Below are 13,523 nucleotides of genomic sequence, written 5' to 3' on the forward strand. Positions count from 1 at the left end.
CGATGCTGCAGAAATAGGATCCTTGCATGGACAAAAGGGCGCTTCGCTGTTCCACCCGAGTCCTCATCTCCCCGCGGTGGGATCTCCCTGCGTCCACTAGCGCCGGTGGTGCGTACCTTCGCCTCCTGACCCATGCCCCCTCCTGCTCTGTTCTTCAATTCTAGGCACATGGGCAGAAATTTGAGGAGGGGGGAAGGAAAGGAGAGCAGAAAAAAAAATAAAGAAAAAAGGTGACAATAATGTGGTGCTGCCCTCATTTTTTCCTCTTTTATAATATCTCTGGCACTAGTTTCTTTCCTCATTCCTCCGCACCTGTGCATCAGTCCCCTCCCTTCCCGGTCCCTAATGGCGCTTTTCCCCAGGTATTAAACTTAGTGAAACACAAGAATCTCGGTTCGAGATAGCCCTGGGTGGAGGAGAGGAAGGTGTGTTTCAGGTGCACTGGAGAGAAGCATGCTCGGGAGAGCGTCGGGGGGCGTGGGGATGCCGAGCACAGGCAGGCTCCTAGCCGCGGGCGCGCGCCCGCCGCGCCAGATGGGGAGGCGGCCCCTTTAAGAGCAGGCCCCGCCCCTGCCCTCCCGTCCCCTCGGCGTTGCCAGCGTCGGCGACGGCCGCAGCGGCGGGTTGGGAGCTGACAAGATGGCGGCTGGCGGGGCTGGCGTTGCGGCGCCTGAGAGCCGGCTGCTGCCTTACGCGCTGCACAAGTGGAGCTCCTTCTCCTCCACCTACCTCCCCGAGTGAGTGCGGGGACGGCCCGGGAGGCCGCGCCCCGACCCCGGGGGCGGCGGGACGGGGGCGGGCGGGGAGGAGAGGCCCGGGCCTGCTGCTGCTGCTGCTGCTGGGGTGGGGGAAGGGGGGGAGGGAGGCGCGGTCTTCTCTGCCCCCCCCCGGCCCGGCCGGCTCCCGGCCCGGCCTCGCCTTCCCGCCCTGCTCTGGCCTGGGCCCAGGCGTTGAGCCGCCGCCACCACCGCGCTCGGGCCGAGCTCGGGCAAGCTCGGCGTGGGGCACGGCGTGCGGCCCGGGAGGCGCCGGAAGAAGAGGTCTTCGCGGGGTAGGCCGCCGCGGATTCTCGGGGCACCCCCCGGGGTGAGAGGCGCGTAGTTCCGAGAGAGGAGCTTGGGAGCGTGGCGGGTGTCTGTGAAGTTGGGGCGGCGGAGCGGGGAACACTTGGGAGCAGAAGAGCGGAGCGAGTTCAAGTTATCCAAGGTCTGGGAGAGGAGGAGCCGGGTGGGGGAGCCGCCGTCTGTCGGGCTCCCGATCCCGCGGTGCAGCCGTGGACGGCCCTGTGCAAAACCAGGCAATCAATAAACACTTAGTACACGCCTGTGCAAAGTGGGGAGCATCACCCAGGGCCCACAGAAAAAGGGGGCTTCGCCTCTGACCCACTCCCCAGAACAGCCACGTCGAGGGGCACGGGGGGAGCTTGGTTCTTCCCCAGATTCAGGTGAAGAAATTGACTCAATTAGGTTTGGACATGTGACGGCTCAGGAAAAAAAATTTTAAAAGGAAGTCTTCCCCCTCTCCCAGCTCCCCCCTCCACCATCTCGAAAAAGTTTTTGTTTTAAGACATTTTTTCCCGTGGGTCTTCGGTGTGCCAGACAGGATTGTTTTATAAGCCAACCCCAGTTAACGTGTAGTGCACAGAGTGAAGTCAAAAGAGATTTGAGTTCAGTAGGTAGTCGCTGAGCCTCTACTTCCTTATCTGTAAAATCGGAATAAGATCCATATTTTGCCTTACCTCTCAGGGTTGCAGGATTGTTGTGAAGATGTGTATATGTAAGCTGTTATTATGTTCCTAATTTGACTTAGAGCTTTAAACAAGTATGTGATATATGATGTATAGATGTCATTTTTAAAAAATGTCCTGTCCAGTTCCCCTGCTCTGTCCATCAGACCACAGTTTGGCTGGAAGTCTTTTGCCTGTCACAGGATCCAGCTCAGTGAATGGTGCCAAATGACCTATGGTCGGATTGGTTTTTTTGCATTATGTTGACAACTGCCCCCAAAAACCTCTTTCTCCTTCTGACTGCTGTTTTTCCCAGTGGTACCACCATTCATCTAGTCTTTTATAATGAAGACTTTACTTGTTACCTTTGACTTTTCTTTCTCCTGTATATCTTAAATCTAAGATTTCTGTTGATTCCACCTAGGAAACTTTCCCTCAAAGAGAAGTTGAGTGTTAGGGCCATGGTCACACATTTGAGGCAGGTGTCTTAGGAAATATCCATTAGCCTTCTCTTTGCACATGTGACCACTACCGTAGTTTGGCTCTCATTGCCTCCACCCCTGGACTCTTACAGTAAAATCTTATTTGGTCTCCCCTCCACCAGTCTTGACTCTCTCCAATCCATTCTTTAGTAGCTGCCTGATCAGTCTTTGTAAAGTACTAGTCTGTCAGTTGTTTGCTCCAGAATCTTAAGTGGCTTCCTATTGTCTCTAGGATAAAATACAAAACAAGATGACTGTAGCCCATCTTCTCGGGCATTTTATATCATATACTCTATGTCATATGCTCTACATTTCAGTCAAATTGATCTAATTGTTATTCCCTTAACTTGGCACACTGTTTCCTGCCTTTGCCTTTGCAGAAGTTTGTGCTGGAAATTTCCATGCTGGAAATGCCATCTTCTCCCCTGTTACTTAGAATCTCTAGCTTCTTTCAAGGTTTTCTATGGGAAGCCATTCCTCAACTCCCTAGTAGTAAGTGTTTTGTTTTCTCCTTCCTCAAATTATTTTGTGTGTACTTACTTGTTTATGAGTTGTATCCCAAATAGAACATAAGTTCCTTGAGGGCAGGGGCTGCCACCACTGTATTATCATGCTCATCATCTCCATTTATTTGTTTAGATTATTGCAGTAGTTTCCTAATGGATCTTTTGACCTCTAATCTATCCTTTATATCCCTGCCTGACTTTATCTAGTTACATAGCTTAGTTTTTTTAAAAAAAATTTTTCTCCCTAATGTGTACTAAGTCAGTTTCAAGCTTTTTAATCTGGAAAGCCTTCCACAGTCTTTCACCATCCTTCTTTTCATTGTTACATTACTGTCCTCTAGCTCCAACCAAACTAAAATAGGAATGTGTTGCACTTCATGCTTTTCTTCATACCGTTCCCAATTCCTGGAATGTTCTCCTTTTCCTATTTTCCCCTGCCAGATTTCTGCCTGTTCTTTAAGATATTTGGTACTCAAATTCCAATTTGAGGATGAAGTCAGAAAAGCAATCTAGTCCTCAACTGGAGTGAGGACAAGATAATTGGTACATTGATTCTGCTTTCTTTAGCTTTTTCATTCTTGAAAGGTGTGAGATAGGGGAAGCTGACTAAATGCCATTACAGGAATTTTAAATGGGAGCTTCATGGTTTGATTTGGTGATACAGTAAAAGTTTGTTCCTGTGTTTGGAGGTGAGATTATAAATACAACTTTTGTGGAAGAAGGGATAGTACCCTATTGAACTGGCAATAAAAGGTATGGGCTTAATAAGCAGGTGTATGATCCTTCAGCTGTACTTTAAGGTACCATAATCTAGTAGTATAGTGCTTGAGGTTGGGAGCTGGGACCCGGTTGTTGTTGAATTCCTGAATTGTTACGGGACATTACTGAGTTGTATAAAAACTTGGACATGATGTGGTTGAGTCCAAAAATGTTTTTGTTGGGGGGGTGAGTTTGTTCCTTAAGGTGAAAAATTTCTCTTTCCACTAGAAGGATGCAGCGGTGGTGGCAGTCATATTAAAGGACAGCTTAAATGTACCTTATTTTAAATACAGGATCTTTCTGCCGGACATTTGGTGATCATTTCCTTAGGTCGGCAGAGAGAGGTGGGAAGAGAGGGAAGGTGTGGGGCTAGAAAGGTGTCAGAAATACCATGAAATTAAAGACCTTTAAGGAGCTTGTAGTCTAGTTTAATTGGACTCATTGTTATACATTGAAATAAAAAATAGAGAACCAGTTTTCCCTTAAAATTATGTTTTTTATTTCTTGTCTCTCCAAATTGCTGGGGTAGAGTAATTTTTTCTTTTTTTTTTTCTTTTTTTTCCTGGGGCAGGGTGGTGCTGATGGTGGTGGTGGTTCTGGTTCTGGTTCTCTTAGCCTTTAGATCTCTAATTATGCCAGACTTGATAATTTTATGAACAAGAAGTTACACATAATTATTTTATGTTCTTAAACTAATAAAGTGATTTTCTGTTCTGTTAAGAGTGCTAAAAAATATTTCATATATTTTTTGTTTCCTAGAATTTTTTACCTCTTTAATTGGAGGGGCTGGGCAAATCGAAAAGGTAATTCACAGTATTCAAATTAATCTGTGGTTGAGGCAGCTAGATTGTGCAGTAGATAGAGCACTGCACCTGGAGTGAGAAAGACTCAAGTTCAAATCCAGCCTTAGACCACCATTAGCTGTGTGTGACCCTGGCAAGTCACTTAACCATTCTGTCTACCTCAGTTTCCTCATCTGTAAATTGGAGATAATAATAGCACCTACTTCCCAGGGTTGTTGGGAAGAACAAATGAGCTAATATTTGTAAAATGTTTAGCATAGCAATAGTATTTGGTACATAGTAGTGCCATCCATTCCTGCTTACTCATTTTGTGCTCCCCGTATACATGTCCTACCAGATGTTCTACACAGGGTCTACCCAGGGTGTTGGAGGGTGTTTTTTTGGCCTCAAGAGACCAGGAATGCTCTTAACCTTCTGCCTGTAATCTGCCATTCTGTGATCAACCCCTCTTCTCTTTCTGCCATACCACTCCTTATGATGTCCTCTACTAAATCATGTTCTTCTTTGGAGCTTCTTGTTGGTTATATATGGCATCCTGCTTATACCTACCACGTGCCTTTTTCATTCCCTGCTTTGTGGTGTTCATCTTTAGTTCTTTGTCGGCAGCAGTGTTTGTTCCGGGTCTCACTTCCATGCCACAACACTGGCAAAATCTTTTTATTAAAAGATGGGCCTTTGCCCTTATGGGAAACTTGAGATCAGTAGAGGTGCTATGCCATTTCCCAAAAGCAATCCACTTTTTAACTCTGGACCCAGTTCACTGTCCATTTATATTGTCTATTCCAAATGTACATACTGTTGGACAAGTTTTAGAGGGTATCTCTTCAGATCTTTGTTGAAATCTGAGTAATAGATATTTTTCATTCATTTGGTCTTTCTTATGTGAATGGACGGGCCAGATTCTTTGAATGATTGTTTAAAGATCTCATCCAAGTGGCTCTATAATGTTATGGGGCTTGATGTCATCAACATAGTGTCATTCCCAAGAAGGAACATCCGGAGAACTTCACCATCCACACTACAATTCACAGTATGAGGCAGTGTATCATAAATGTCAGATGCGGGGTATAGACAATGAACATCGTAGTGTTTCATAATAGGGAGAGTTATTTAGACATATTTTAACTTGATGGTTTGATTGCAGTGAGAAAATATGAAGACTTAGTTGCTGGGGCTCTTTATGTACCAGTTGGAATTTTTTTGGCAATTGAACTGCTTAAAATGGGAAGTAATTCTAGTGAATATCTTTTTTTTTTTTTTTAATGTGCTCTCATTCTCTTGGTTTCTTCTTCATGACTAAGAATCTGAAATGAAAATTCTTGAAGCCTTGGCGTATACATACATAGGGAGTAGGACATAAATGATGAACCTTCAAAGAAGGTTTGAGAAGGATCAGTCTGATGGGTGGAAAGGAGGGTTATTTAGGCCACACGTATCGAACATACAGTCTGGCAGCATGCTGTCTGCAAGACTCCAAGTGTGGCCAAAAAAGCAAGATTGAAATGTAATGGAGAAGTATTTAACAAAATAAAGATACAGTAAAACATAGATAATATTAATATGTGGTTTTCTAAGTCAACATGTGGCCCACATAATGTTTTAGTGACCACTTTCTATTTGAGTTTGACGCCACTGATACAGACACAGGGAGACAAGAATATCTGGAAAGAGAGGATGGTCACTAATAGCTAGTATTTTTATAGCACTTTTAGGGATTGCAAAGGGCTTTACAACCCTGATGTGTTCTTTATTATTCCCATTTTACAGTTGAGGAAATGGAAGCAGAGGCTCATTGACTTGTTCAGAGTCACACAGTTGGTAAATGTCTGAGGCCAGATTTAAATTGAAGAGTCCAGCATTTGATCCACTGCCACCTAGCTCCTTCTGACAGTGGTCAACAGTGTCAGATGACACAACGAGATCAAGAATGATGAGGACTGAGAAAAGACCTGAGATTTAGTAATAAAGACACTGTTGGTGACCTTGGAGAGCACACTCATTGGAGTGCTAAATAAGCCAGATTGCATGGGGTTGAGTAGGGAGTAGGAAGTGAGAAAATGAAGCAGTAAGTATAGACTGCTTTTTCTAGAAGTTTGGCTGTTAAAAGGATGTAGGAGGATAGTTTGAAGGAGAACCACAGTGAAATTTTTTTTTTTTTTTAAAGAATGGGGAGATCTAGATAGGTTTTGAAGTCTAGAAAGGACAAAAAAGAAAACCAAACAAAAAACCCTCCAAAAACTGAATGTGTTGAATAACCCTTAGGCCCAGGAGGCCTCTAAGATAGTTAATAGTCCTTAAAATCTTGAGTGTTTTGAATCTAAAAGAGTTTTTAGCTACTTCCCTCCACTCTGCCCATGCAGGGAGGTCTAAGCTAGGAGAGAACTTAGTTGAAGTAGAAGCAGCAGAAGTCTTTGCAAAAAAGACTAAACAGCTGTAGTAAAAGTGGAATGGAAGTGGCTGACCAGCCAGGATGTTGAGTTATCTCTGATTTACAGTTGTAGAGGCAGAGCCTGGGGAACAAGGGCTGGCCTGGAGAGCTCTTTTATCAGCAACTCCAGGTAGCCCTCTCCTTTCTTCCCTGAGTGTGTGAACTGGGGAGCAAGGAACTGATGGCTGGGCAAAGTGTTCCAGTAGTATCATTAGGCAGGCTTCTTTCAAATGTCTTTAAGAAGAGGGGTTCCCCCATCCTGGCACTTGCCTCTCTCCACTGGTCTGTGGAGAAAATTATTTTCCATTAGTCTATAAGGGTTTTAGCAGTTATATTTATTTATTTATTTATCTTTTTGGGTTGAGTTTTCCTGTTGTATTTTGTTGAAACAGTTTTATTTGATTTTTTTTTTGTAATTTACTTGGTCTCGAAGATGAGTCTGCACTGAATGAGGACTTGAGCTGAAAATTCATTTCTGGTCCCTGACTGTGAGCCCAGATGTGGTGTGGGAGACCCCCATGATATAAGTGACAACAAGAAGTGTTCCTACTAAGTTGGTAGGAGTTGATGTGGATTCCCTGCAATAGGAAAATGACCAGTCTAAGGTTGTATTTTGAATCATTGACTAATGACTGAGCGCCTTCATTTCTGATCCACTATTCTGTGTACAGTCCCTTGGTGAGAATCTGAGGACAGAATCCATTTCTGTTTCTGTTATACCATGACACTTTGGGTTGCTCACAGTTTTACCTCCTCCTACTCCCACCTCTTGCTGCCAGTGAGTTACTTAAGTTCTATAGGCCTCAGTTTTTTGATCAGAAAAATGAGGTGGTTACACTAGATGACCTCTAAGGTCCCTTCCTTCTCTAAATCCATGATCTCATGAACCTTCTTGTACAGAATGCTTATGTGTAGTTGTTTACATCCTCTCTTTGGAAAAGGAGATGGTCTACTGGTACTGTACATATGTATAAATACATAAATTTATAAAAACAACTTAGGATTGTAGGTACTGAAAGGAACTGTTAGGAGATTTAAAAGGTATTTTTATTGTTTCTGTTAGTCATGCTGGATAAAGTCAGATTAAGCATTTTCAGGTCTTCTGTCATCAACTCTTTATCAAAAATTAGTTTTATTGATATTTTGTTGTTTTTATATCACTTAAACTTTTCAGTGTATTCTTTCCCACCTAGAAAATGAAAGAAAAAAATTTGAAAAACTCTGTTACTGTGTGAAGTGTTCCATAATACTTCTCTAGCTCTGCAAAGAGCTATATATCTTCTTTTGGGGTCAAGCTTGATTATGATTTTACAGTACTCAGTTTCAAATGTATTATTTTTGTGATGTTGGCATTCTTTCCACATAACATCATTGTTATAGTCTTTGTATAGCATTTAGATAGTACTTTAAGATTTATGAAGTGCTATACCTATGTCACCTAATTTGATCCTGACAAAAATCACGTGAAGTAGGCACTATTAATTATCTCCGTTTTACAGATAAGGATACTGAGGCTAATGGAGTTTATTACTTGCCCAGGACACACAGAGTGTCTAAGATGAGTTTAAAATCTCAGGTCTTCTTTACTCTAAGTCCAGTGCTTTTACCTACTGCATCTCCTAGTCAGTCATCATTTCTTAAAAAATTTACTTTCCTGTACCATCATTTAGGTTGCCTCCAATTTATCCTCTTTGTATGTAGTTGGCATGCTGTCTCCTCCATTTGAATATGAACCCCTTGAGTGCAGGGAAGGTTTTTGCCCTTTAAAAAAAATCCTTAGCACAGTTCCTGACTTATAGTAGGTGCTTAATAAATGCTTTTTGACTGTTCAGCTATTCCCTAGTTGATGGGCATCTATTTTGTTTCTAGCTCTTTGTTATACAAAAAGCAGCAACTTCAATTCCCCTAATGTTTGTTAAATATCTCTTAATGTTTGTAAGAATCATGACATGTGATATCTATATGATTCCGTAGTGCTTTTTTTGGATTTGTTTTGTTTCCAAATGAAGAGGGAAAAGAATCTAGTTTATATTGCACTGCTACATTATAACACAGTCATAACATTTCGCTCTCGTGTTCTGTATGTTTCTTCAGATCTCTAGTCCTATCTATCATCATTACAGGCTCATATCATATTTGATTGCCTTCGTGTGTCCACTGCTGTGCAGAGGTTCTGAGGATACAGAGGACGTTGTGAGAGTTCTCAAGGACATAAAGCCTAGTTAAGGAGTCAGGAGAAAAACCTAAGATAGGACAAATGATACTCTTAAGGCAGCATATGGGGTTATCAGAAATTCCTCATGGAAGGTAGAGAGGATAGGTCTTAAAGGAAGGGTAGGATTTTCTGAACAGAAGGGAAGTAGAGAAAACTGTGGAAGGGTGGTCCAAGTTAGGGAAGTTTCGAAGTAAAAAGTCATAGTTATATGTCTGGGGAACAGAGTAGACCCAGTTTTTCTAAGGTTATTGTTTACATAATCTCAACTGGCCCCTCAGTGTGTCAGGACAAACCTTTTGCATCCTGTCTTACTCATAGCTGTTTACCCAAACCTTTTCATCCGTCCTTGAAGATCTCACTGCTCCCCTTCCCTCTACTGTCTGCTGAGAGCCTTGCATCTTGTTTTACCCAGACACTTGAAATCCTTTGCAGGCATTCTCCTCTTCCATCATTCTCAATGCAGTTTGAAGGAATGACTTTAATACTGGTGAATAGAAAAGAAAGATGGAAAATAATTGTTTATGTGAAACTGTTAGAAGTATGGTAGTTTAATTTTCATTCCTGTTGTTACCAACAGTGACTAATTATTTTGTCAGAGTGACAAATTGAAAAAAAAATGTGAAGTTGAGAATAAACTCTTGCTTTCAAATACTACATATGTAATTTTTTTTCCTTTCCTATTCACATGTAATGCTCTTTAATGTTACTCTCTTTTGAATGAATAAACCTGAAAAGCTTGCTGCATTCTAAACTTTTTCTTTCACATTTACTGAATTTAGAGAAATGAACTTAAAAAAGCTGATCAAACACACTTTATTTTCCACCTTTGCATTCATTTAGACTTGAGAATGTAAATTTCTTGAAGTCAGAGACTTTGTATCTGAAATGTACCTTTGTTTTATGGTGATAGGGACTTTGCTGAGAGAAAAAAATTAATAGGAAGTCTGTGAAGTGGCTATCAGTACCCAATAGATCCTGTTCTCTAGTCATAATCATGTCACATCTAAGCACTATAGCCAGAGTTGGACATTTACAATGTGTCTATATTTCTAATATTTATCTTTTATTCTCCTTCACTGAATTCCTCTTATCTGTAAAATTATGATCTGTAAAAAGGGAGATATACCTGAGTAGATGATCTTCAATTTCTGCCATTTCTATAAAAACAAGGTGCCTTTGGGGATGCTTGAACCCCTAGAAGTCCTGTTCCTTTTGCTTTTCCTCTATTGCTTCCTGTGGACATTTAGCCTAGTGCTTCACTTTTACCAGTCATCCAAAGACAATTGGGTCAGAGGATGATTCATTGGTGCATTTACTTTTATGGATGAGATTTGGTACTGTGAAAATAGTTTTGCAAGTATATAGGACCTGGGTTTAGATCTTGACTCTGTGAATCACTTAAGTTCTTTTAGTCTAAGTCTCTTCATCTGTAAAGGGCCTTTGAAGACCCTAATTGCTCTTAATGATGATCCTTTAATGGTACACTTTCTGGCAGATGTTTCATACTCTATTTAGGAAAGAAAAAGTTTTGTTACCCTAAAAAAAAAATCTGTGCCTAGTTGAAAAATCTTCCCTACCCTCTCTTGGCAACAAAGGAAAACAGTTAAACAAAAGCAACCAAAATAGTGATCTGGTGTGATTAAAATATGCAACATTTTACCTTTCTGGTCTCCTGTCAAAATATTTCATTATCTCTTCTTTAGGACTGCTAGGAGATTTTCACTTATTAAGACTATAATTCTTTTTTAGTAACCCTTTTATCTGTTTTGTTTTAGCTGTGTATATTCTGCTTTTGTTTATTTTACCTTTCATCCACTCATAAATCTTGACATATTTTTTCAAAATTGTTCAGATTTTTTATTTCTTTTAGTTACTTAGTTTGCTGTTGGCCAATGCCATTGGCTTCTGGTGGTCATTTCTCTTCTGATATAACACTCTTCCCAAGTCCTCAAAGTATCCATTTGTTTAAAAAAAAAAAGGATTTACTTTGATGTACAAAAGCTAATCCTTGCTCATGTGTGAAGACTTGCTCACAGCTTTTCCCAGGTGCCTCCAGAGGTTTTAGGCCAGATCATACTTTTCTGCCCTTCTGCTTTTGTTTTTTGCCAACTGTACACTTGCAGAGGTCTTGAATTCTAAGCAGATGTTTTAATTTTACTCAGAATTAGATATTTGTCAATGATTTTTCATCAGAAGAGTAATGTGACCAAATTTATACATAAAGAAGATTAATCTAGCAGTGCTATGAATGATGACATGGAAGGGGGAAGAGAATAGATGAGGGGAGACTTTTAAATTTTACCTGTATCACAGAATTACTGTGGGCAAAATGTTTTGTAAACCTTAAATGGACTATGGGAATGTGAGTTATAATTCTAATGATGGTCCAGGCGGCTGGTAATATGGGGGTCTGTATTAGGGAAGTGGCTGTGGGAATAGATAAGGGAATAGTAGGGAAGGATTCGGAAGATATCATGATGCTAGACGCACTAAGACTTGGTAAATTGAGGAGATTTGAGTGAGAAGAGTTTATGAAAAAGCCAAGGTTTGAACCGTGGGGGAGTGGGTGGATGAATAATGGTGCCCTGAAAGCAGTAGTATAGTTAGAAGCAAGAACAGTTTGGGATATGGTGTTTGAGGCACTACTGGGACATCCAGAAGGAGATTTCCTTGAACAGAAGTTCTTAACATTTTTTTTCAGTTATAGGTTCCATTAAGAAATAGATGTATTGGCCAAAATATGGGCTTCAGTCTCTTTGTTATATCCTGAAAAATAGTAGCAATTAAAAGCTGAATTGAGGCTTTTATACAAGCTACATTTAAGGGGGTGGGAGTAGTGGAAGTGCTGCCTGTACTGGACCAAGACAGTTTACGGGTAGCCCAAATGAAAATAGAGTAAATTTTTATTGGTTTATGGTCATTGTAAGAGGAAGCCAATTGAATTAATGGGAAATCTTATTTATAGATTATTTTTAAAAGAAATATTATTTTATTACTTTCAAGTACTAGGATATCTGTGACTAGGTTAACCAGTTTTTGCCTTCTGAAAGTCCTTTGAAAACTTTTAATCTATAGATGAGATTGTGTTGCTTATGAACAATTGGTATTTTTGATGCATTTGAGGATGACTGAAAGTAATTCCCCCCCCCAGAAATCTGATATCATTTTCAATCCTTAACAAGTTTTAGCAATATATATTATTCATTTGTACTACTTTTGAGGAAAGCTATATGATAAGCTAAGGCAAATTTCATTTACCCTTGTTCAAACTTGGTTTTCAAATTTGTTCATTTGGGAGAACTAGAAATTTTAATTCCTAGCAAGATTGACACAAATTTGTTTTTCTGAGATATTCAGAAATGGAGTACTGTATATATTTTAATATATTCTGTGTCTTTTAGCACATCTTTGTTTTGTGGAGATACTGTAAACTACGTGGATTTGATTGTGGTTAGTGATTTTCCTATCCCCACATCATTATATTAGAGTGTTTGTTTATTTTGTTGCTATTCTCCTTCCCTTGAGGTGGACAAATTTCAGTGATGGTGATATACGCGTAGGTATGTTGTTGCCAAAGCCCTTTGGAATCCTTAGAGAGAAATAGAAATTGCTCAAGCATCTCTACCTCCTCTTTGGGTGCAGAATGTGGGCATTAAGTTGATTACTAAAAAACAAACAAACATATATATAATATGTGTGGTGCTCTTAAGAATGGAGTTGAAGACAGTATATTATACTAATTATTTGTATTTATTTTATATAGAAATAAGGGGCTCAGAATTTCCTTATGTGAGGTTTTGCAAAGGGGTTTTTGCAACAAATTTTGCAACACTAAGTATTAATCCAAGAGTGCTGGCTCCAAGACTGCTGGCATTTAAAAAGCTACACTAGAAAGAGGATTACATCACTCTTTGCACTCAGAATTTTTTGCCTGTTTTATAAATTTCACTTGGGGGGGGGTGTAGAAATTGGGCTTTCCCAGCCCTTAAAAATTGTGGGTTCCGATGGATAGACGTTACAAAGAGACAAATTTAAGCTTGATGTAAAGAAAAACTTCCTAATAATTAAAGCTATCCAAAAGTGAATATTTTGCCCCAGATTAGAGTGCTTTCTCTCTCATTGGAGATCTTCAAGAATAGATAGATGACCGTTTAAATTTGTTATAGAAGGGATTCTTTTTCTCAAATGGGTTGGACTAGTAGGACGTTTACGTCCCTTTCAACACAGAAATTCTGTTAATCTATGACAGTGTTGTTATTACCATTGTTAAATTTGACTTGTGTAACATTCTTTGTTAAATTATTTGGTTTGTCAGAAAGGATTGAAAACTTTATTTTATTATTTCTATATATTATTATTATTATTGTTATTTTTTTTTTAGGCAGTTGGGGTCAAGTGACTTGCCCAGGGTCACACAGCTACTAAGTGTCAAGTGTTTGATCTGAGGCCGAATTTGAACCTAGGTCCTCCTGACTTAAGGGCTGGTGCTCTATCCACTGAGCCACCTAGCTGCCCCTATTTCTGTATGTTACTAAAGAAACTTAATAAACAACACTAAGTTCTTTATGATTCTTTGTAAAAAAAAATTGTGGGTTCCCAAATAG

At 40.3% G+C, this 13,523-nt stretch overlaps 1 protein-coding gene across 2 annotated transcripts in view; it reads left to right on the forward strand.

The window, feature by feature from the left end:
* The first annotated feature begins 629 nt into the window (after nucleotides 1-629).
* Nucleotides 630-13,523, forward strand: part of MKLN1 (muskelin 1) — a 227,549-nt gene continuing 214,655 nt past the window's right edge. Inside the window, exon 1 of one of the 2 annotated variants that reach the window (XM_027842258.1) lies at nucleotides 630-737. In XM_027842258.1, the coding sequence (XP_027698059.1) occupies nucleotides 640-737 (98 nt within the window). In that variant the 5' untranslated portion in view covers nucleotides 630-639. The remainder of the gene's footprint in view (nucleotides 738-13,523) is intronic. The other variant, XM_027842259.1, reaches the window with a different exon arrangement.

This window comes from Vombatus ursinus, unplaced genomic scaffold (assembly GCF_900497805.2).
Source record: "Vombatus ursinus unplaced genomic scaffold, bare-nosed wombat genome assembly UNPS02014870.1, whole genome shotgun sequence".
Classification (NCBI taxonomy): Eukaryota; Metazoa; Chordata; class Mammalia; order Diprotodontia; family Vombatidae; genus Vombatus; species Vombatus ursinus.